The sequence below is a fragment of the Mauremys reevesii genome, linkage group 11 (genome assembly GCF_016161935.1).
Source record: "Mauremys reevesii isolate NIE-2019 linkage group 11, ASM1616193v1, whole genome shotgun sequence".
NCBI lineage: Eukaryota > Metazoa > Chordata > Testudines > Geoemydidae > Mauremys > Mauremys reevesii.
In genome coordinates, this window is record NC_052633.1 from 23,265,291 (window position 1) to 23,289,543 (window position 24,253).

The window sequence follows — 24,253 nt, forward strand, 5'->3', positions numbered from 1 at the left end:
GATGTCACACCCAAGATCCTTCTATGTGAAGATATCTCTCAGCCTTGAGCTGTTGTCTGATTCTGACTGTAAGATAGAGAACGTTGTCCTTAAAGACCCTGTTGCAGGAGAGAAGAAAGAACATGCCTCAAAGACTCAAAACTCCCCTAGCAGTATGTGAGGCACTTGACAACCTGAGGGCTCAGTCTCGCATGCAACAGGGGAGCCACCCTTTAGAGACATCCATTACAACTGGCCGCGTAAGGGAACCAGAGCCAAGTCCAGGTTAGAAGGAGGGCCAGACTTCATTTCAGTCAGATCATTCTCCCTGGCATCCAGGGGCAGTTCAGACTTGGAAGAGGTGACTAGGGAGGAATCTCCCCTAAGGAAGTCCTGTAAACATACGAATCCTTGTAACAAACTTCTCCCAAGATTCTCCATTTAGTGCCAGAGCTGCCCAGCCAAATGACTACACTTAAACCCCAGTAGCCCTCTTCCAGAGCAGCAGCTCTACTCCTTCCCCCTCGCAACCCCTTAGATAAGAAAAGTGTAGAACAACGGTCCTGAGAATCTGCTTTGTGGCACCTTCTGAACCTGCAGGGTGGTTGGGAGCCTGGGAGAAAATGCCATTATGCCGCCTTTTTTTTTTTTTGAAAAGGCCAAGTGTCAATGTTCTGTCTCCACATATTCGCTGGGAGAAACTATGACCCAAGTGCCTGGATTGATAGAGAAGTCCTTGAAAAATAAACACCAGTTAAGGAAAATATCCCTTTATGGATCTTCTGCTCAAGTTATCTTTTGTATTACACATTGGTATGACAGCTCTACCATGGAGGAAGCTTTGGTTTGGTTTTGTTTTTTCCTTCATAGAGTTTTCAGCACTTTGCAAGTAAAATGCCCGATTGTATTTTGGAAAAAACCTCAAATATTTCTGTTCGGTTGCTATGTTTTTGAAAGATCTGATGTCTTCATCAAATCCAAATGCACCCTCTAAAACTCAAGCTATTCATTTTATCTATGTATTTTCATAGCTACCTTCAAGATCCTAAATCGTCCTTGCCCCGCCCCCCCCGCGCTCTGTATCTCTTACAGAATGGCTTGGAAAACCAGACAGTGCCTACTAGCAGAGTTTCTTCCTTCCCACCCCCCGGGACGTTTGGGCCCCTTGCCCAAGTGGCAGGTGGTTCTGTTCACCCTTCTTCCCCCAGCTCTGTGTGAGTCCTAGGAGTCTGTATTGCTGTGGGCCCCTAGGGCTGCCAACTTTCTAATCGCACAAAAAGTAACACTGTTCCCCTGCCCCTTCCTGAGGCCACGCCCTCTTCCCCCACCCCTTCCCTGAGGCCCTGCCCCCTGCTCAATACATTCCCCCTTCCTTGGTGGCTCCCTCTTCCATGCCCTCACTCACTTTCCCTGCGGTAGGGGGTTGGGTGTGGGAGGAAGTGAGGGCTCTAACCGGGGATGCGACTTCTGGGATGGGGCCAGAAATGAGGGCTCCAGGCTAGGGCAGGGTGTGATGGCTCGAGCTGGGGGTGCAGAATCTAGGCTGGGGGTCAGGGCAGAGGGGTTCAGGGTGTGGGAGGGGGCTGCAGGTTGAGACAGGGGCTTGGGGCATGGGCGCCAACTTATATGGGCTCGTGGAGCTAAAGCCCCAGGAATATTCAAAATCAGGGGCTGTGCTCCACCAATATTTGGAGCTAGGTTTCGCCCCTTTAAATCCCAGCCCCCGCCGGGAATGAGAGGGCTCTGGGCTGCCCGCTGCTGCGGAGAGCCCAGAGCCTTTTAAATCCCAGCCGCGGCAGGGAATCAGAGGGCTCTGGGCTGCCCGCTGCTGCGGGGAGCCCAGAGCCTTTTAAATCCCAGCCGCGGCAGGGAATCAGAGGGCTCTGGGCTGCCCGCTGCTGCGGGGAGCCCAGAGTCCTTTAAATCTCAGCCGCGGCCGGGAATCAGAGGGCTCTGGGCTGCCTGCAACCGCGGGGAGTCCAGAGCCCTTTAAATCCCAGCCCCGGCCGGGAATCAGAGGGCTCTGGGCTGCCCGCTGCAGCAGGGAGCCCAGAGCCCTTTAAATCCCAGCCGCGGCTGGGAATCAGAGGGCTCTGGGCTGCCCGCTGCGGGATCCCAGAGCCTTTTAAATCCCAGCCTCGGACGGAATCAGAGGGCTCTGGGCTGCCTGCAACCGCAGGGAGCCCAGAGTTTTAAATGTCAGCCGCGGCTGGGAATCAGAGGGCTCTGGGCTGCCTGCAACCGCGGGGAGCCCAGAGCCCTTTAAATCCCAGCCACGGCCAGGAGTCAGAGGGCTCTGGGCTGCCCGCTGCTGCGGGGATCCCAGAGCCTTTTAAATCCCAGCCTCGGCTGGGAATCAGAGGGCTCTGGGCTGCCTGCAACCGCGGGGAGCCCAGAGCCCTTTAAATCCCAGCCGCGGCCGGGAATCAGAGGGCTCTGGGCTGCCTGCAACCGCGGGGCGCCCAGAGCCCTTTAAATCCCAGCCCCGGCCGGGAATCAGAGGGCTCTGGGCTGCCCGCTGCGGCAGAGAGCCCAGAGCCCTTTGAATCCCAGCCGCGGCGGCTGGGATTTAAAGGGCTCAGGGCTCCCGGCGGCTGCCAGCAGCTCAGAGCCCTTTGAATCCCAGCCCCTGGCTGCTGATTGCCCCCTCCCCGGACCCCCACCCCATATCTAAGCACCACTGGTCCTTGTCCCCCATTACCCACTCCCGAGACAACTGCCCCTAACTGCCCCGTGGGACCCCAGCCCCTATCTAAGCCTCCCGTCTCCTTGTCCCCAACTGCCCCCTCCTGAGACCCCACCCAACTTCCCGCCAGGACCCCACCCCCTACCTGTCCCCTGATAAACCCCCTGGACTCCCATGCCTATCCAATTGCTGCCTGTCCCCTGACTGCTCCTCCGAACCTCTGCCCCATCCAACCCCCCCTGCTCCTTGTCCCTTGACTGGCCCCTGGAACCCCCTACCCCTTCTCCAACCTTGTAATCTTGTGGCACTGACGCATTGTAACTTCATTTTATATCGGCTTACAGGGCGGGAGTGGGGGGGGCACCACCATTTTGGGCCCCACCAAAAATTATACAAACCTGCCGCCTATGGCTTGGGGTGCAGGAGGGGCTCCAGACTGGGAGATGGGGCAGAGGGGTTCAGGGTGGGGGAGGGGGCTCTGAGCTGGAGGTTAGTGTGTGGGGGGGTGAGGGCTCTATCTGGGGGTGCAGGCTGTGGGGTGGGGCTGAGGGGTTGGGGTGCAGGAGGGGGCTCTGGGTGCGGAGCCCAGGGCTGGGGCAGGCGCTTGGGGCACGGGGTTACCGCTGGTGGCTCCCGGTCAGCGGCACAGTGGGGCTGACTCCGCACTGTGCCCTGGAAGCGGCCAGCAGGTCTCGTTTCTATGGCCTGGTCTACACTAGGACTTTAATTCGAATTTATCAGCGTTAATTCAAACTAACCGCTCAACCGTCCACACCAGGAAGCCATTTAATTCGAACTAGAGGGCTCTTTAGTTCGAATTTGGTACTCCACCCCGGCAGGTGGAGTAACGCTAAATTCGCACTTGCTAGCTCGAATTAGGCTTGGTGTGGATGCTAATCGAACTTAGTAGCTCCGGGAGCTATCCCACAGTGCACCACTCTGTTGACGCTCTGGACAGCAGTCCGAGCTTGGATTCTCTGGCCAGCCACACAGGAAATGACCCGCGAAAATTTGAATTCATTTTCCTGTCTGGGCGGTTTGAATCTGACGTTCTGGTTGCACATCGGGGCGAGCTCCGCAGCACCTGCAACGATGCAGAGCTCTCCAGCAGAGGAGTCCGGGCAATCCCAGACTAGAAAGAGGTCCCCAGCATGGACTGACAGGGAAGTCATGGATCTGATCGCTGTGTGGGGCGAGGAGTCTGTGCTCTCGGAGCTGCGCTCTAGCAAGCGGAACGCGAAGACCTTCGAGAAGGTCTCTAAAGCCATGAAAGAGAAAGGATACAGCCGGGATGCGATGCAGTGCCGCGTGAAAGTGAAGGACCTAAGACAAGGGTATCAAAAAGTCAGAGTGGCAAATGGACGCTCCGGAGCCCAGCCCCAGACATGCCGCTTCTACGAGGCACTGCATGCCATTCTAGGTGGGTCTGCCTCCACTGCCCCACCAGTGACGGTGGACTCCGAGGACGGAATAGTGTACCGGGACAGTTCCTCCTCCATGTTCGCCGAGGGGGAAGATGAGGAAGGGTCTTTTGAGGACGGCGCAGGCGACATCGAACCCACTCCCGCTTTCCCTGACAGCCAGGATCTCTTCATCACCCTCACAGAGATCCCCTACCAACCGTCCCCGCCCGTGAACCCGGACTCGGAATCAGGGGAAGGATCAGGCGGTAAGTGCTACAAACAGGGAAACATTTATTTTTTAAGAAACAGGTATATATATAAAAAATAGAAATACTATATAAAAATTTTTAAATATCAAACTATACAAACAGTAGGTCTACACATATAGGGATCGAGCAATAATCCTCTGGGGACAGTTCAAAAAAGCTCTCAGAGAGCAGCTGGAAAAGCCTCAGCAGGCGGTTTCTTGGGAGAGGTGCTTTATTGGGTGCTCCGTGGAAGCACACTCTTCCGCGCCAGGCCATCCGAAGGTAAAGGGGAAGCATCGCCTCTACGAGCATGGCAGTGTATGGTTCTGGTCTGTGCAGGGCTTCTGTTAGCATCCGCTCTCTCTGAGTCCTCCTGACACGCCTCAGGGTAATGTCGTTCTGGAAGTGCTGCATCTAATTAGGGGAATTAGTGTACTGTTACTATTGTGAATGGTAGACTTTTCCTTTGCATAAGAATGACCCTCGCTTAACAGACTTTTCCTTTGCATAAGAATGACCCTCGCTTAACAGCCACGTGTTTGAGGGCACAGAGGAAAAGCATACAGTGATCTTTCCCGTGCACTGGCGGTAGTGGCTGCAAAAGGGTCATCTTTTCTGCTTTGCACATTGCCTTTTGCAGGAGAGCACAGCTAACCACTAACTGATAAGCAGTATGTACTGTAAGGCTTACCAGGACTTTGTGCAAGAGGGATGCAGCTGTCTCTCCTCGCTTGTGCGCTATCCAGTGCAATGGCGCCGCCAATGAGAGCGTATTCCGAAATCTTGGACTAGTTCTGACATCTCCTGAGACTTGGTTCCCTCTTTGGTCTTGTTAACTGAAACTGACTAGACTGTGTTTACTGTTGGCAAACATGTATGTGTTCAAGGAAATCACCTACTTTTTCGCATCACACAGCTTCGGCTCCTTCCCGGACTGCCCGGCATCCCCCTTGCAGAGGCTGGCTCAGATTAGACGCCGAAAGAAAAGACTAGGGACGACATGTTCCAGGAACTGATGGCCTGCTCCAGAGCGGAGGCGGCAGAGCAGAGACAGTGGAGGGAGACCCTGTGTCAGCAGCATCGCACACACCTGGAACGGGAGGATAGGTGGCGGCAGGAAGACCAGCAGGCGACTCAAACGCTGCTTGGTCTAATGAGGGAGCAAACGGACACGCTCCGGCGCCTTGTAGATGTTCTGCAAGACCGCAGGCAGGAGGAGAGAGCCCCCCTGCAGTGCATCTGCAACCGCCCTCCAACGCCAAGAAGTCCTGTCCCCCCCTCACCCAAAGTTACAAGAAGGAGGGGCTGTAGGGGCCGTGAGAACTGTCCCTGCACCGCAGCAGACCGATAATGTTCGAGACAACTCTGGCGCTGTAAATTTGTACAAGCTCTTTCCTTACAGCATCAACCAGTCCCAACTCCAAGTTTAAACCCCCCACTGTGTACTACATTATTAAAAGCGGTTTGGTGTTACTCAATGTTTCCGTCACGTTTCTGGTGTCAGAAGACTTTCTGTGGGTGTGTGTGGGGGGGCTGAATTGTAATTTCAGTGCATAGCCCACAGTGCCATGGTACAGACTTGGGTGCAGGGTCAACTGCAGGGCACACACAGACTGCAGTCACTAGGCACCAGGGACAGTCTGTGTGGTGTATGCTGCCCCGGGTCTTTCCTTGATGTCTATGCTTGTCCAGGGTCCTGGTGCCTGCCATCCCCGAATGTAAAGGCAGGCTTCCCTTCACATGCACTTGGACCGTAGCCACGATCCTCCCTGGTGCCCTGAGCCCCAAAAAGAGCCCTCATCCAGGGGCAGATACTCACCCTTCCCCCTCACCCCTTCCAACGCCCAAACCCACAGCCGTCATGTTAACCCCTATCCAAAGACGGCACCCCTCACTCCTTCCTGCAAACCCACCCATCAGTGCACACCTTACCCAGCACAGAATGCTTCCATGTTTCAACCAAGAAACAGAAATGCAAAGTCAACGAAAGATTTATTATTAATTACTAAAACATGTCCTTAGTTTTAAAACGTCCTTTGGAAGTGGGGGAAACTTGGTTTGTGATCAGGCTCTCTTAAAATCAAGTGGACAGTCACAGGTTACCCTGCTCTGCGAGGAAACTCGCTTTCAAAGCCTCCCTGATGCATATCGCTTCCCGCTGGGATATTCTCTCAGCACGGGTGTCTGGCTGATCGTAAACAGCAGCCAGGCGATTTGCCTCAACCTCCCAAGCGGCCAAAAAGGTCTCGCCTTGCTCTCACAGAGATTGTGGAGCACACAACAAGCAGCAATAACTACGGGGATATTCTTTTCGCTGATGTCCGAGCGAGTCAGTAAGGTCCGCCATCTCCCCTTGAGACGTCCGAAAGCACACTCCACCACCATTCTGCACTTGCTCAGCCGGTAGTTGAAGAGTTCCTTTTCACTGTCCAAGGCGCCTGTATAGGGCTTCATGAGCCAGGGCATTAGCGGGTAGGCCGGGTCCCCGAGGATCACTGTAGGCATCTGCACATCCCCAACCGTTATTTTGTGGTCCGGGAAGAAAGTACCTGCCTGGGCGTCTAAACAGACCAGAGTTCCTGAACACACGCGTCATGAACCTTGCCCGCCCACCCAACATTGATGTTGGTAAAACGTCCCTATGGTCCACCACAGCTTGCAGCACCATTGAAAAGTAGCCCTTTCGGTTAATGTACTCGCTGGCCTGGTGGGCTGGTGCCAGGATAGGGATGTGAGTCCCATCTATAGCCCCACCGCAGTTTGGGAATCCCATCGTGGCGAAGCCATCTATGATGACCTGGACATTTCCGAGAGTCACTACCTTTGAGAGCAGTTGCTCAACGATTGCGTGGGCTACTTGAATGACAGCAATCCCCACGGTAGATTTGCCCACGCCAAAGTGGTTCGCTACTGACCGGTAGCTGTCTGGCGTGGCAAGTTTCCAGAGGGCTATGGCCACTCGCTTCTGCACACTCAGGGCTGCTCGCATCCTTGTGTCCTGGCGCTTCAGGGCAGGGGACAGCAAGTCACACAGTTCAAGGAAAGTGCCCTTACGCATCCTGAAGTTTCGCAGCCACTCTGTGTCATCCCAGACCTGCAGCACTATGCGGTCCCACCAGTCTGTGCTTGTTTCCCGGGCCCAGAATCGCCGTTTCACAGCATGAACGTGACCCATTGCCACCATGATCTCCACTGCGCGGCGTACCCTGCTTTCTGAGAGGTCTGCGCCACTCTCCTCACCACGCTGCCGGAGCCTCCTCACCCGGTTTCTCAGCAGCTGACTATGGAAGAGGTGGACGATAAGATGCGAGGAGTTGACAACGGCCATAAGTGCAGCGATGATCGCAGCGGGCTCCATGCTCGCAGTGCTGTGGCGTCTGCGCTGTAACCGACCAGACAAGGGCGCGAACAGATTTCCCGCCGGCGCTTTCAAGGAAGAGAGGGAGGGCGTGATTGACGGTTCAATGACGACACTAACCCAAAACCACCGTCGGCACATTTTTCCCCCCAGCATGCATTGGGGGGAAATCCCAGAATTCCAATGGGCAGCGGGGAGTGCGGGAACTGTGGGATAGCTTCCCACAGTGCACCGCTTCCAAAGTCGAAGCTGGCCCTGTGAATGTGGACTCAGAAGTTCGAATTTGTGTATTTAGTATGGATACACAAATTCGACTTATTAAGGTCGAATCCACAAATTCGACTTAAGTAGATTCGAAATAGTCCTGTAGTGTAGACAAGGCCTATGTGGCGGCGTGGCACGTTTCTTGCCCGCAGGCCCCACCCTGCAGCTTCCATGGGCTGCAGTTCTCGGCCAATGGGATTGCGGAGCCGGTGCTCGGGGCAGGAGTTGCGCGGGGAGCCCCATGGTCCCCCTACCTAGGAGCTGGACCTGCCGGCTGCTTCTGGGGTAGAGCGCGGTGCCAGGACACGTAGGGACTAGCCTGCCTTCGTGCCACAGCACGGCCGACCGCACCTTTAATGGCCCAGTCGGCGGGTGCTGACTGGAGCCACTAGGGTCCCTTCACGACCAGGCTCTCTCAGGTGGTTCTTCTCACCTTCCCGCTGCCCTCCAGCTTTCCCGCGCCCTCATGGCAGGTAGGGCAGGACCCTCTTGCCTGCACTTTGACCTTCCCAACATGGCAGGCGCGTGTTTCCGACTGTAATTCCCCACCGTAACGGACACACCCTTACGTAACGCCGAGCCCGACCTTCCCAACATGGCCGACAGGCCCGGTCCTGACCTCTCCAACATGGCTGGCCGGTTCCTCCAGGCTCGGACCTTTCCATCATGGCGGACCTCTTCCCAGGTTGGTGCGCCGGCCACGCCCCCGTCCCTCCTCCTCCTCCTCGGGACACCGGCCCTGCCCTTTCCCCTCGGTGAGCGGCGTGTGGAGCCGGTGGCGCTGGCGGGCGACGGGGGCTCGCTCGGCGGGGGCGATGGGCAGGGGTCCTGGGGTGGCGGCCGCGCTGTTCTACGGGGCGGTGGCGGCGCTGGTGCTGCTGGGGGTGCGGGACGTGCTGTTCCTGTACGAGGAGAACCGGTGCAGCATGACCTACATGTACGAGTACCCCGAGTACCTGGTGAGTGCGGGCCCCCCCCCGGGCAACGGGACCGGCTGCTTCTCCGCGGGCTCAGCGCCCGGGCACCTGCCCGCCCCGCTCAGTGAGGCGGCCGCTCCCCACGGTGGCTGTAACAGGGGCCAGACCTGCCTTTGGCGTGTCACTAGCAAACCGGTTTCTCCTGTTCCCTTCCCCTTAAAATTGTATTAAGAGTTTATATGCTGTGGAGAAGCTTGCAAAGCAGCTGCTAGTAGTATACTTTATATAATCTCTCTTCAGCAAGGGAAAAACTGACTTTTCCGGGGGATGTTTGTGAAAGTGATGCTGCACAGAGTGCTGTCTCAAATACACAACGTAAACAAACGGAAAAAAGTGCTTTTTCTGCAAACTTTCAGTTATAAACAGGTTAGTTGCTACTTGTAGCAATGGTGAGGACAAACCTTTCAGACAAGTGAAATTCCATCTCCCTATCTGTGAGTGGCAGATGAACCTTTAAGATTTTACAAAGCAAAAATTTGGGGCCAGATTATGATCTCACAATGTTTCTTTAAAAGCCTATGATAGATTTCTTATAGTATTATCCTACTCATATCTAATCCATTTCCCCTGTTTCTATATAAACATGAAATAACAAATAGTATTTAAAAGAGTAAAGAACTCAACTTCAGAGAGAAATATTTTCCATTAGTAATAATTAGCTATATTTGTCAATAATCTATGCATCATGTCCCAGGAGAAGGACTTTGCCATTGTTGAGAATAGATTGATGTGCATTGAGCAACCTCACAATTTATTACAATAAGAACCAGCTTTGTGCCAACCTGAGCAAGATGCAGATGACAGCCTTTCATCAACACCAAAAAAACCAAGTGGAAACTAAACCTCATCTGGGACCGAATCCCACTGGCTAATCATCTGAACCCTGTCTACCTGGGAGTGACATTGGACCGGACAGTTTCCTTCAAAGCAGGGAAAGTTAGCACCTGTAACAATATCCTCTGAAAGTTGGTCACCTCAAAGTGGGGAGCCAATCCAGTTACTTTGCAAACCACTGCTATCACTTTGTGCTACTCCATACAGTATGCATGTCCAGTGTCGGAATGATCCGTCCATGCTAAATGACAGTTGTCATGGAATAACAGGATGTCTGAAGCCAACACCAAAGGATAGCCTGTACTGACTGGCTGGCATTGCACTACCTGATATCAGGAGGAAGGTAACAAGTCAAAGGGAAAGATCATGGCAGATGAAACTCAAGGTATTCATTATATGATCATACAGGAATAATCAAATGCCTTGTATTATGAAAGAGTTTTATAACCAGTGTTGTGCCTTTGGATATGACAGTTGGCAAGGCACGACTGAGGTTATGGAATGAAAGACTATGTGCAACTGGATGCACTGAAATAGATTTGGCACCCCAGGAGGACTTTTCCAGAAAGCCCAATACAGACTGGTGGCGGTGCCTGAACCGCCTGCACACGCAAACTGGCAGATTAAAGACTAATACAAAATGGGATTACTTTAATGACATGAATATATGGGAGTGTGGTGAGATGCAGACCATGGAGCACTTACGTGTTTGCTGACTCTAGGGAAATCTGTACAAAGGAGGATCTCTCTGCGGTGAAAGAAAGAGCCATCTCTTGTGCATGCTTCTGGAAAAACCTCTAGTTTGTGGCAAGGACACAAGAAGTATCTAAAGTGACACTTTCATATGGTGTAGGACATTAATCTGAACAATAAAATCTGATAACTGTTTTTCTTAGTTTTATTAGTGAAAGACAGAAAGATTTTGGGGGTTTTATAAGGACCACTTTGCCCTGAATCAAACGAAGACAGCTGTTTTCCTTTGAATTTGCTTTGCAAATAATCCTTTACGATGACAAACATTTTTCAAACACAGGATTATGACTTAATTGCAGAATCTAGTAATAGGAGAAGCCATGCTGTGGAGGAGAGCTGGTGTGTATGCACACACGTTCTGTACTAGTACAGAGTTTTTAGTAAAAATAGTCCCTTTTCAAAACAACTATGGCCATGTCTACATTAGAGAGCTTACAGCAGAACAGCAGTACCGATGCAGCTGCGCTGCTGTAAGATCTCCTGTGTAGCCGTTCTATGCCAACGGGAGAGAGCTCTCCCGTCAACATAATTAAACCACCTCCAATGAGAGGTGATAGCTAGGTTGGTGGGAGAATGTCTCCCGCCAACATACTGCTGTCCCCATCGGCACTTCTGTTGGTGTAATTTGTCGCTCGGGGGGTGTTTTTTCACATCTCTGAGCAACATAATTTATATTGACAAAAATGCTAGTGTAGACATGGTTTATGCCTTGTACTTCAAGGATGTTTTATCTATCCACATCCTTCATGAACTTAGATCTTGGGCAGGGACTAGCCTAAATCCTGTTGTTGATCTGCTGAATGACTTGTCAGTGGTTGCAGTGTGTATAATGATGGAGTGCTGATTTTTTTAATGAAATGTTTCCCAACACAAATAACTTTTAGAAAAAAGTCACTATAATAAACTGATATTTAAGCATCCTATATATACTGTACTGCAAATCACTTTTCCAGCTAGTGGTCAGTTATTGTTTGGCGGGTATGAGATGAAAACTGGGGGTGTTGTTTGTGGAGGGGAAAAGCACTAAAGCGCTTTTCTTTAAACAAAATATTGCACTGCATGTTCTAAACAGGTAACAAAGCAGCAAGTTAATTTCAGGATCTACTAACTTGGGGACTATCACTTTAGAAAAGGAAAGCACAAGCGAAAGCTTACTTAATGTAAATACATGGGCTAACTTGCTTATCACTTCATTAAACAAAATCATATAAGTGATTAGGATCTTTAGAAATATAATATTCAGAACTACCCGTAGCTAAAGCCTACTTCAGCTTCAATCTATATAGTACTACCAATTTACAAGTAATTGGCAACATCTCTGTTTTGCTTACAGGACTGGAAGTTGTCTAAATTTAACACTCACCAGCATGACTGTTCTGTTCATTGATTGTCAGCACTTAAATTCTCATTATCTGTCTTATAAGCAAGTTTTGTGGTGGTGAAAGGTGCTAGATTGAAGTGTCAATCTACAGTACAGTGGTAGGACAAGCAGTGATAGTCCAAGTTTCCCCACACTTCCCTAGCAATATGCCTGAAGTCATAGCTAGAGGGACAACATCACAGAATATTCTGTCTCCAAGTATCTGGCTTTTGTTGATTTGGGGCATGGGGGAGGGGGAAGTTTGGGGAAAGAAAATGAGGTAAACTGGATGGCTTAGGTATTGTATTCTATTATTTATTGCTTGTTTACTGTAGCTCTCAGGAGCTGTACATACACAGAACAAAACCCATCAGCCGTTTATCTTTAAAGTGCCTGTCTAAATGTAGCTAAGGCTGGCAGCTATGGAAAGTTATTAGATGAGAATTTGGTGTATGTCAGAGCTACTTAGCCTGACCTTAAGTGGCAAGTATCCACATCACAAAAGGTACGTTCACTATTAATTGGCGTTCTTATTTTCAAACACCCAAAAATATGCTAGACACCTCACAAAAACAAATAATGACATGGTACCTAGCCTGAGGCACTTACAACCTAAATTTAACATGACAAAATGTGAAGGTCCTAAAACTATCTATTTAGAGTTTTATAGTGCTGCCAGTCATCATAGTATCTGAGTGCCTTTCACTAAAATCAGTAGCAAAATCCCTAGTAGACGTCAGGAAGTCTCTAGCATTTCTCCCTGTTTGGAGTCTAAACTTAGTTTGTGGTGGGGTTATTTTGTTTGTTTGTTTGATTAATACAAGTTATGAGAAAGAAGGGGTGTCACAAGTGGACCAAAAAAGCAGGAGGGGAGGGGAGTTGAATGACAATGCAACAATTGTTTCGTTCAGTTACTCAATAAGTCTCATACGTATCTTTCTGGTTATGTTAACTTGTTTTTTTTCTCTCCTTTCTCCTAACTCACTTCTCACAGGTTGTCAAGGCTGATTTCCCCACTCTGGCACTTTGAGTTCAGAAGGTGGGGGCCCGCAAGGAGTCTAAAAAATTAATACTGGCCACTCCAGGCTTGTATTAAACTTCCAAGGTTAAAGCTTTTCTTTGACCTTGGATGGGTAGGTGCTGTTACCACCCAAGTGCAAAACCCCTTTGAGAACCCAGGAAAGCGCACTTGGGAATTTCTTTCTGTGTCACACCTCATCGCATCCCTGACTGACATAGCTATGACACCAAATGTTTGTAGTGTAGACCTGGCCTCACCCTTAATTTTCTCCTCTTGCCATCACCTTCCATCATGCAAGCAAGTGGTGCTGTTCCCAGACCATTGATTCATCTCTCTACTGTCTTAAAACAGTATGGCCTATTGAATGTGTGAGTGGACTGGGAGTTAGGAGGTCAGAGTTTTATTCTCATCTCTGTCATGGATTTGTTGTGTGACCTTGGGTGAGTCAATTAACCACAGTGCCTCAGTTCCCCCATTTGTAAAAGTAGGATAATGAGGACTTTGCTCAGTGGTAGCAGATGACAGAACAAGGAGCAATTGTCTCAAGTTGCAGTGGGGGAGGTCTAGGTTGGATATTAGGAAAAATGTTTTCACTAGGAGGGTGGTGAAGCACTGGAATGGGTTACTTAGGGAGGTGGTGGAATCTCCTTCCTTAGAGGTTTTTAAGGTCAGGCTTGACAAAGCCCTGGTTGGGATGATTTAGTTGGGGATTGGTCCTGCTTTGAGCAGGGGGTTGGATTAGAAGACTTCCTGTGGTCCCTTCCAACCCTGATAATCTATGATTCTATTGACATATTTGTACAGAACTGGAAGATAAAAGTGCTATGTTTGTTCTCAGTAATATTATATTTAATTGCCATATTGAGAATTTCTCTGAATTATTTTAAGTGAATGGTGATGTAGTTCTCTGTAGCTCAGTCTCTTTGAAATATTAGCATTTTGATTTTTTTCTCTTTGTACATTATATACTGGTTCTAAGTAACAGTATGGTGAGAAATCATAGATAGGTTGCTAGGGTAATGCTCAAAATTATGAATATTTTGCTTCCTTACGAAGTCCATAGATTTATTTTAAAATGGTTTATCTTTACACTTTCTCTGAACCCCCCCTCTAATTCTGCTGTAGTGATTAGAATTGAACACAGTACTCTTGGTGAGGGTATACTATTAATTTGTACAGTGCCATTATAACATTTTTCATATTGTCCATCCTATTTCTTATGCTTGTTAATAATTGCATTTGTTGACTGCTTCTGCACATTAAGCAGAGGTTTCCATTGAGCTGGCCATAATGATGTTCAGGTCCTTTTTCCTGAGATGGTACAATTAGTCTAGAATAGGGGTTGGCAACCTCTGGCACGCGGCTCACCAGGGTACACACCCTGGCAGGCCGGGCCAGTTTGTTTACCTGCCGTGTCCACAGATTCGGCCGATCGCGGCTCCCACTGGCCGCGGCTCGCCGTTCCAGCCCAGTGGGTGCTGCAGGAAGTGGCGCGGGCCGAGGGATGTGCTGGCCACAGTTTCCTCCTGCCCCCATTGGCCTTGAGCAGCGAACTGCGGTTAGTGGGAGCTGCGATCGGTCAAACCTGCGGACGCAGCAGGTAAACAAACTGGCCTGGCCCGCCAGGGTGCCAGAGGTTGCTGACCCCTGGTCTAGAACATTGTAAGGAGTATGAGTAAAATATTTTCCACTAAATTGTCTTTTTAATCATTTTAACTGACTTATTTCAGTTAATTTTGGGGAGGGGTAGCTCTGCTCATGTCTGCTACATTGTCTTGCATTTTTGATGTATATTCCCTTCTTGTATTGCTTTGCCATGTGAAACATATTTCTTTTAATTAGGAAGGGAAGAAGAGTCTGCCATTTCTGTCCTTCTTGTGAAGGTTTCTTTTACTTAGTCAATCAGTTCTATTTCCCAGGACGTGTACAAAAAATACTAGTACAAGGGGGATGGGAGTGTGTGTGCGCAGGTTGGTTGGCTGGTTGGTTAGTTATGGGGTCACTGGTCCTGGCTGTAACTGAGATTGAATTGAGGGTGTAGGTAACTTGTAACTCTTTCCCAAGAAATGTCAGTAGTTAGACCCTGTTTCCAAGATTCAGACTGTCTGGAGGAAATGCTGCTGTAGCACGGTAGAAATCTGCTTTTATTAAAAAACAAAACCAAACCTCATTCAGAGCTCAATGTGATTTTAGTCTAAAGGATGAGTCTCTACTTAATTCATATCTGATATGCATATACAGAGTCACATCTTCTGACTAGTGACAAAAAATAAGACTATGTTTTTACGCCTTTCAGGCTTATATGGGTAACACATTTAGGACAGAATGAGCTGTTTTCTATTCCGTCTTGTGCATCACCATCAGAATTGTTTGCTAAATTCTAATTACATATCCAGTCAATTTTATTTGGGCAAAACCCACTGAAGTCCTATTGAGGGCATAATTTAGCCTGCAGACTCTTTATTACTGGTGTTGATCATTAAGAAGAAAATAACCCAGGTTGCCTTTGAGTTCAGACTGAGTGTGAAGAAAACCTCTTGCTTGTAAATGGAGTACATTTGAATTGGAAGCAGGTGAAACACTTTTCAGGTAGAATTGCATTTTAGGGTTTTAACTTTTAAGTCAGGTAAAATTGGACGTCCTGTTTCAGAGTAGAACAATATTTGCACCAGGATGATTCTGGAGCCTTTTATATTTGGGAATAATGATGAGGGTCACTTGGATGCCCCAATTTATGATCCTGATGCCTCAGGAGGAATTTTTAATGGTCTTTGTGACAAGGATTTCCACAAAGCTGTTTTTCCTTTGAGATGTAGAAATCAGGGTGGATCTTTATTTTGTGTACAGATATTTCTTCCCTTTCACTTTGGTGTAGTTTTATAATTCTGAAAGATGATAATTGCAGTTCACTCAGACCTTGATTCAGAGCTTACTGAAGTCAATGGGAGTTTATTGACATTAGTTCAATTTGGATTAGGATCTTCTTATTCAGCTACTGTTGCCTGTTGTTGGCTTCAGCTTTTGAGATTGGTTATATGTAGCAAAACTAATAAATAAAACTACCAATTTTTTGTTTTATCTTAGTAACTTTTTGTAGGTCCTTACAGCAAAACCCATTTAAGTGGTGCATTTTGTACACCATCAAAATATAAAGATAAAGCAATATGTAATACATAAGGTACAATACATTGCTGTACACACAGTATGACTTTTTGTTTGCTACAATATATGCACTTGCTCTTCTGAAGCTAAAACAGCAAACAGAAGCTAATGTATTTCACCCTTGCAGGCAATTGTTAGTCAAGAGAACGAGCTTCTGTATTACAGAAAATGCAAGTCCCAAATTGATTAAAGTTACAATTAAATTACTAAAAGTAGTACAGAGAAAAGAGTATTAGCTGGAGAGACCCACAAGGCTGCAGTATAAAACACTTTTTTTTTTCTGGTTGCATCATACAGAATAGGTCTCAAAAAATTTTATTTCCTTCACTTACAAATTTATAAGAAAAAAAATTATTTCCCTTTTGTAAATTTGCGTAAGCATTACTGAGGCTAAATCCTCTTCGTCTGTAATGATGCAAATTGCTTCTTTTGTAGTTACTCTTAATTTGCATTTTAGGAGCCCAGTATCTTGAATTCTCAGGAGTTGCTAAAGATTCTTTAATTTTAGTCAGATACCGCAGGTTTAACCATATGTATTTGTTGTCACAGAAAATAAAACTACCTAAGAAAATATCCAGACGTTTTCCAGCCTATGAGCTCTATCTCTATGGGGAAGGGAATTATGCTGAAGAAAACAAAAATCTGATATTGACAGGGATTCCAGTTCTCTTCCTTCCTGGGAATGCTGGGAGTTACAAACAAGGTAAGAATATAGTAAAGTGAATTTTGAAAGTTGTACAAACAGAGTTATCTTTTTTAGTTAAAGGCAGGAAGAGTTTAGTCTCTGGAATATTACCAAAGAAAGACACTTTTAGTGGTCAAAGCTGCTACAGGAATGATATCCAAATGCCTCATTGCTACTATTTTAAGTATAAATAATGGAGAATTTCCTTATGTACAGTGTCCAGGAAATAAGGGGCCATATTCTTAGCTGTAAATTGATGTGGCTCAGTTGAAGTCAGTGAAGCTATGCTGCTATTCACCAGCGGAGAACCCAGTTGAAGATGTTTACCTGGAATGAGACTTCACAGTTTTTGAAGTCTATAAAGCCATAGACATATTTGCTCAGCCTCTCATTGCAAAAAGAAAAATAATCCAACTGTAGAGAAATGATTTTTAAAAATACAGGAGGTTGGTTTTATGGGAAAATTAACATACCAATTACATACCTAGCGAAATAGACAGAGGACAAAAAGATACTTAAGGATTTGGTTACCTTTTATTCAATACTTAGACAAAGAACATTTAACTGCCCTCTCCCTCCCACAAAAAAAAGGCACACCTGTCCTTTTCTTTAATATTAACTCTTGATAGACGTGTGTAGTCTGTTTAAAAATATGTAATCAGACATTTCACTCATAATAAAATAACTAGAAATGACGTCAAAGGTGTTTTATATATGCTGTCTATAATATGGTAACACTGTAATCAATTGAGAGCTGATGATTCTATTCCTGTATAATGTCTCTTTCAACAAATGCTATGATTATTTTTGTGTTTCTGAGATTTACATGGCAAGGATTTGTAAACCTGTTAACACTTCATAAATAAATATATAGTAAAACAAAAACAAAGAAATAGCATAGCTTTAAATAACTTGACTCGATAGAATGTATTATTATTTAACCTATTAAGATTACAGATTTAATTCTGGGCCTGATTTCCCCCAGTATTACACCAGCTTTACCCCAGTGTAAGTCCATTGAAATCAAATTGATTTCACGTAAAACTGAAATAATGCACTCTCTGTTTGACACATGTATATTATCTGTCCAACGATTTAACTAAAAATTATTAACACAGCTCTATGTGAGGTTAGTTGTCTTAAGTTAACTTAATTACGTTATTACATTTTCTTCATTTGACCACAAAGTGTTCTTTGTCCTCTACCCTAGGAAAGTAGGAAAGCAGCCTCATTTGAGACTAGGGTCAGTGCGACCCTTTCTGTACTGGCAAAAATAGGACCCATATTGTTGCCCTCTGGTGGAAGCTCTTATGTAAATGAGTTCAGACCAGCCCGGCACACAGTGGTGAAAATACCCCTAAATCATAGTTTCACTATTGCTACCACTCGTGGGCTCCAGTGGTGAGTTTGGGGTCCTATTTTCACTATTGTGGATACATCCTAAAAGGTACTTGTGCTTTAGGAACCCAGCACCTCTGTATGATTCCACAGGGATCACTCTGTAATTCCTCTAAATTTCACTAACGTAGGCAGGAAAAACCCCAGGTCTGTTATATTACACCATTATTGGCAACCTGGGTGACCTGCAAACATCTGATTGATTTTGACTTGAAGGATATTTTAAAACGGTCATATTGAATAAAAGCACAACAGAATTAGAAGAAGGGGTAAAACTCACTAGCTACTGGAGAATTCTGAGGTCTTTGATATCAAATCTAGTTTTAGATACCTTAAAAATAAGCTTCAACTCCTCCCATCTACAAAAGCGGTTTCGGATTCCCTGCTAGTTACCTGATGGGCAAGTGGCTCCACCCTGGCATGTTGTTCCAAGTCTTAAATGTAGCCTGTTTCTACATTCGGGATAAACTCATTATCTCCTGCTGTACTTCATTCCATTCAGAGACTGGAAGTAATAGTTGTATATTTGTAGAGGAAAATGAAGATATGTGAGTACTTTGCAGTTAAGTAGTGCTTTACGTTTTTGAAAGTGCTGTGCAACCATTAACTAATTAAATATAGCATAATGAGTGTTATTCTGAAGACAGTCATTCTTCATTAGACCATTACTCGTTTTATAAAGTGCATTGAAACAGAATTACTCAGCGCTCTAATGGTGATGTTAAAAAAATTCTGTGCTTTTGTAAACAATTAGTATATGCCCCAAAATAGTTTGTTTGTTAAGATGAATAAATAAGCCTTGCACACACTTAGCCAATGAATAACTTATGCTGACTTTTTTAACCTTCAAAGGTGCTTTGTTAATTCTGTTGACAGAAATTATACATACTTTGACATAATGACGTAGTAAAACATTTAATAATTTATAGTTTTAGAAAACATATTTAAAGGCATGTGAGGACAATGATATCCAAAGAAGATTACTGTAATAGTCATCACACAAGATCCTAAATGGACACTTGTAATTATGTTTAAAGTAGTACAGACCCTATTGTGAACTAATTAGGTCTTTTTGAAAACACAGCAATACACAGAGAGTGACCATTTCGGAATCAAAGGGAGACATACAGAGTGATCTGGATCACTTGGTAATCTGGACCTACTTAAACAAAATGTTTAACAAAATGCCATTAATGCCATTAAACAAAATGTGTGTTATTGCAACCAAACTGAAGGTCATGTATCTAGGAACAAAAAATGCAGGTTGTACCTACAGAATGGGGGAACTGTATCCTGGAAAGCTGTGACTCTGAAAAGGATTTAGGGGTCATAGTGGACAAACATAAACTCCCAGGGCAATGCTAATGCAATACTTGGATGTATAAACAGAGGAGTAGTTAGGTGATTTTACCACTATATGTGGCGTTTCTGAGCCTGCTAACAGAATACTGCATCCAATTCTGGTGTCCCCATTTTAAAAAAGAATATTGAAAAATGGGATAGAGAAGAGGCACAAAAAATATTTGATAGCTGCAAAAATGCCTTACCGTGAGGCAAAAAGATCAAGAAGAGACATGGTTAAAGTGTGTAAGTACCTTTATGGGGAGAAAATATCTGGTACTAAAGATGTCTTTTAATCTAGGGGAGAGAGGCATAACAAAGACTAGTGGCTGGAAGTTAAAGCCAGACAAATTTGTATTAGAAATAAGGTACAAAGTTAACAGTGAAGTTGATTAATCATTGGAACAAACTATCAAGGAAAGTGATGGAGCTCCCTCTCTTGAAGTCTTCAATTCAAGACTGGATTCTTTTCTGGAAGATATGCCTTGGTCAAGCACAAGTTTTTGGGTTCAATACAATACAGGAGTAACTGGATGAAATTCTATGGCCTGTATTATACAGGTGGTCAGATTAGATGATTTATGGTCGCTTCCGATCTTAAAATATATTAATCTTACCAGATTGCTGTGGGAATTATTTAATATCTGTTCAGTGCTTTGAATGTGGTGTTTAGCTTTTTCAACAGGGCTCATTGAGGTTGTTCAATAACTGAATCTCCACAGTAAGAGGATATTTCCAGGGGTGAATAAAGACAAAGCAGGATCTAGATCTCAAAAAAAGTTGCTCTCTAGGAGAGACTGGCATTTTGTCCCCAGATAGACTTTTCCCCATGCTCAAGCTTTCTTCCTTGTAGTCTTCATACTAGGGCTGTCAAGCGATTAAAAAAATCTTGCAGTGTCGGCTACAACAGTGTCATGCGATCGCCTGTTCTCACTTTCAGTTGACATTGTAAATAAGAAGCAGGCAGCATTACATCCTGTAAATGTAAACAAACTTGTTCATCTTAGCAATTGGCTGAACAAGAAGTAGGACTGAATGGACTTGTAGGCTCTAAAGTTTTACATTGTTTTGTTTTTGAGACAGTTCTGTAAAAAAAATAAATCTACATTTGTAAGTTGCACTTTCATGATAAAGAGATTGCACGACAGTACTTGAATGAAGTGAATTGAAATACTATTTTTTATAATTTTTACAGTGCAAATATTTGTAATAAAAAATAATATAAAGTGATCACTGTATACTTTTGTATTCTGTGATGTAACTGAAGTCGATATATTTGAAAATGTAGAAAAACATCCAAAATATTTAATACATTTCAGTTGGTATTCTATGGCTTAACATTGCGATTAATCGCAATTAACTTTTTAAATCGTGATTCAATTTTTGAGTTAATCACGTGAGTTAACTGTGATTCATTGACAGCCCTGCTTTATACTGTCTTCACAAACTAGTCATTTGCAGTGCAAACTAGCTGTGCAGTTTCTAAGAGCTATATTTGCAGCCCCTACTGATAGTGGTTCCCTCTCTGTTTCCTCCTCTCTCAGTAGTAACTGAGTGTCAGCATTACAGTGAGAAGGCCATGCTCATTAGCAGCCAGGGCTGGACAGGGACAGTAGGATTTTATCTCTGCAAGGCTGAAGATTTGGGGAAGAAAGGAGTGGGAGAAACACATCTGCTCTTGTGGTGAAAATTAAGGGAAAAGTGCTTTCTCCATGGCTCCATGTAGTTTGGAAGTCAAGCTGCCCAGGTCCCATGTTCTGAAAAGAACTAATTGGAAGACCCTAGCAATGGTAGTGCATCTACCAAGGCTAATATATTCCCCTTGCTAGGCTGTGCTGTTGATGGGTAAGGAGGAGAAAACCAGATCTGGAGGAGATTGAACACCTGTGGTCCAATCTGATGCTCTTGAGCAAATTGTATATAATCCAAACAAACTCTCTTTTCAGTGGTCATGGAGGTTTATTATATGGATAACTGATTTAATCTTGCAATGAGTATGGCACTACTTTGTAGTTAATTTATCTATAAACTTTCCCTCCTCTTTCTTATCAGGCTGTGTTGTGGTTTTTTTGTTTTGTTAAGTTTTTTTATATGAAACTTTCAGTATTCTTTGAATACTTTTTTTTCTGTAAAATTGAAAAAAAATTATGTTCTTGCTTATCTCATTTTTATATTTCTTATCAACTGATATTTTTCATCCTAATTTCTCATGTATGTATGTCTTAAAACAAGGGAAGTAAACTTATAGGTTGGTAAAAGAGGAAAGCTTTCCACTCTTTTTTGATGCATACAAATGATTTGCATCAAGTGAACACTGGTCAGGATTATAGAACTTGAATATCCAGTGGTAGTAAGATAACATTTGTTTTTGACCAGCTACATAGTGACTTGTTTGTATTGGACACTCCAACTGAGAGTAGTAGCATTGACTACAGTTAGAAGAAAGATGTTTCTGTGATTAACTAGTGCAATTTCTTTTCCTAGTACGTTCTCTTGGCTCTATAGCACTTAGAAAAGCAGAAGACATTGACTTCAAGTACCATTTCAATTTCTTCACTGTCAATTTTAATGAGGAGCTGGTTGCACTATATGGTGGTAGTCTGCAAAGACAAACCAGATTTGTGCATGAGTGCATTAAAGTAATTCTTAAGCTGTACAAGGTAAGATGTGATGTATACACATGAATAGTATTTTGAATTCGTTTCCTTTTCTCTTAAAAACTGGGATGGGATTTTTGTTCAGTGGGAAATTGTGGGATGGAAATTTTAAATTGTAATAGATATATTGGCTATTAATTATGTGGTGTAAATTATGTGGATGAGAGAAAAATACTCAGTCATTTTGGAAGACCAAAGCATCTAAAATATGGGTCAGTTAGTAACAACTTGTCAAACTATTAAACCAGACTGTTTTCTTTGAGCAACATGATTAATTTCAGAGAAAAATGTAGAACTGTTAACTAAATGATGGGTCAATGTCTAAGACCTTGTCTACACTGCAAGGGAAATTTGATCTAAGCTACGCAATTTGAGTTACATGACTAGGATATTTGAATACTCTAGTAGCTTACATCTACTTACCGTGGGGTCCACACTAGGCGATGTCGATGGGAGAGCGATCTGCGGTCCACTTAGTGGGTCTGCACTAGACCTGCTAAATCAACCGCCGATGCAACGATCACCACTTGTCAATCTCCCAGTAAGTGTAGACAAACCCTAAGTTTCATCTGCTTGTTCAAATGAATGTTCTCAAATTCTAATTTTGAGTGATTGCTATTTTCTTTTTCTGAAGGATCAAGAATTTGCTCCAACCAGTGTTGCAATAGTAGGTCATTCCATGGGTGGTCTTGTTGCAAGAGCATTGCTCACTCTAAAGAATTTTAAGCCTGAATTTATAAACCTCCTCATTACACAAGCCACACCTCATGTTGCACCTGTAATGCCTTTAGACAAATATCTTACTGGTAAGTTTACTTCAGTTAAATGTTGCATTGGGCACTATGTTTCTTTCTTAATGCTTAAGTGTGTGTGTGTGTGTGAGAGAGAATCTGCCGCCATTACTGTGGCCTGAAAACACATTGTTATGGAAAAAGAGAGATGCTCTTAGATATTCTAGTCTTCCACTCTCTTTTTCCTATTTGACAGAACTGGGACACTAAAAGAACATCAGTTTATATCACATAAATATCAAAATATTGTCTTTCATCTTTTAACTTGACCTTTGGTGTAGTGGGAGGATTACTTAATTTCCAGCATTTTGCACAGAAATAGAAGTAATTTGGAACCTTGTAAATTACAGCTCAAAGCGATTTCCTGTTTTCCCCCATGAGCTAATGCTTCTTTGTGTTAAACCTTCATATTCAAAATTCTCTTCTCTTCTGAGCAAATACCTAGTTATTTTGTTACTTTTTATGTAATTTGCCAAGTTTCATCCTGCCCACTCAGTGAACTCAAAGGTATTTGGGTGGGGCAATGAGAATATTAAATACAAATATTGGTCTTAATTGAGATTAAATGTTTGAAGATAGCATAAAACATACAAATCTACAGAGCTCAAAAGGAGAAAAGAATTACTGTATTGACATTATATCAGTACCCTACAATATTTTAATTTTTATGAAGTTAGACTTGATAAGAATGCCCATTTCAAAAGTTATGAATCTGTACTGTGCGTTGGGTGACCAGGTGTCTGGTTTTCGACTGGAACACCCGATCGAAAAGGGACCCTGGTTGCTCCGGTCAGCATTGTCAAGCGGGCTGTTAAAAGACTGGTTGGCGGTGCTGCGGAGCTAAGGCAGGCTAGTCCCTACCTGTCCTGGCACTGTGCTGCGCCCTGGAAGTGGCCAGCAGGTCCAGCTCCTAGGTGGGGGGCCCAAAGGGCTCCATGCCTACCCCTGCCCCAAGCACTGACTCCGCACTCCTATTGGCCAGGAATTGCAGCCAGTGGGAGTTGCAGGGGTGGTGCTGGCAGCAAGAGCAGCGCGCAGAGCTGCCTGTGGACCTCCGCCTAGCAGCAGTATCTGCTGGCCACTTCTGGGGTGCAGTGCGGTGCCAGGACAGGCAGGAAGTCTGCCTTAGCTCTGTTGGTGACCGGGAGCCCCTGCCCCAGCCCTGAGCCCCTTTCCACACCCTGAACCCCTCTGCCCCACCCCCAGCCTGGAGCCCCTCCTGCACCCCACAGCCCGCACCCCCCGTTAGAGCCCTCACCCCCTTCCGCATCCCAACTCTCTGCCCCAGCCCAGTGAAAGTGAGTGAGGGTGGGGGAGAGTGAGCCACAGAGAGAGG

At 45.3% G+C, this 24,253-nt stretch overlaps 1 protein-coding gene across 4 annotated transcripts in view; it reads left to right on the forward strand.

Annotated features, from left to right (window-relative positions):
* The first annotated feature begins 8,731 nt into the window (after positions 1-8,731).
* Positions 8,732-24,253, forward strand: part of PGAP1 (post-GPI attachment to proteins inositol deacylase 1) — a 57,293-nt gene continuing 41,771 nt past the window's right edge. For 2 of the 4 annotated variants that reach the window (XM_039494048.1, XM_039494049.1), the window contains exons 1-4: positions 8,734-8,897; positions 16,595-16,748; positions 21,954-22,129; positions 22,761-22,932. In XM_039494048.1, coding sequence (XP_039349982.1) covers positions 8,754-8,897; positions 16,595-16,748; positions 21,954-22,129; positions 22,761-22,932 — 646 coding nt within the window. In that variant the 5' untranslated portion in view covers positions 8,734-8,753. Of the gene's footprint in view, positions 8,898-16,594; positions 16,749-21,953; positions 22,130-22,760; positions 22,933-24,253 lie in introns of those variants that run through there. The other 2 variants (XR_005586075.1, XM_039494050.1) reach the window with 2 other exon arrangements.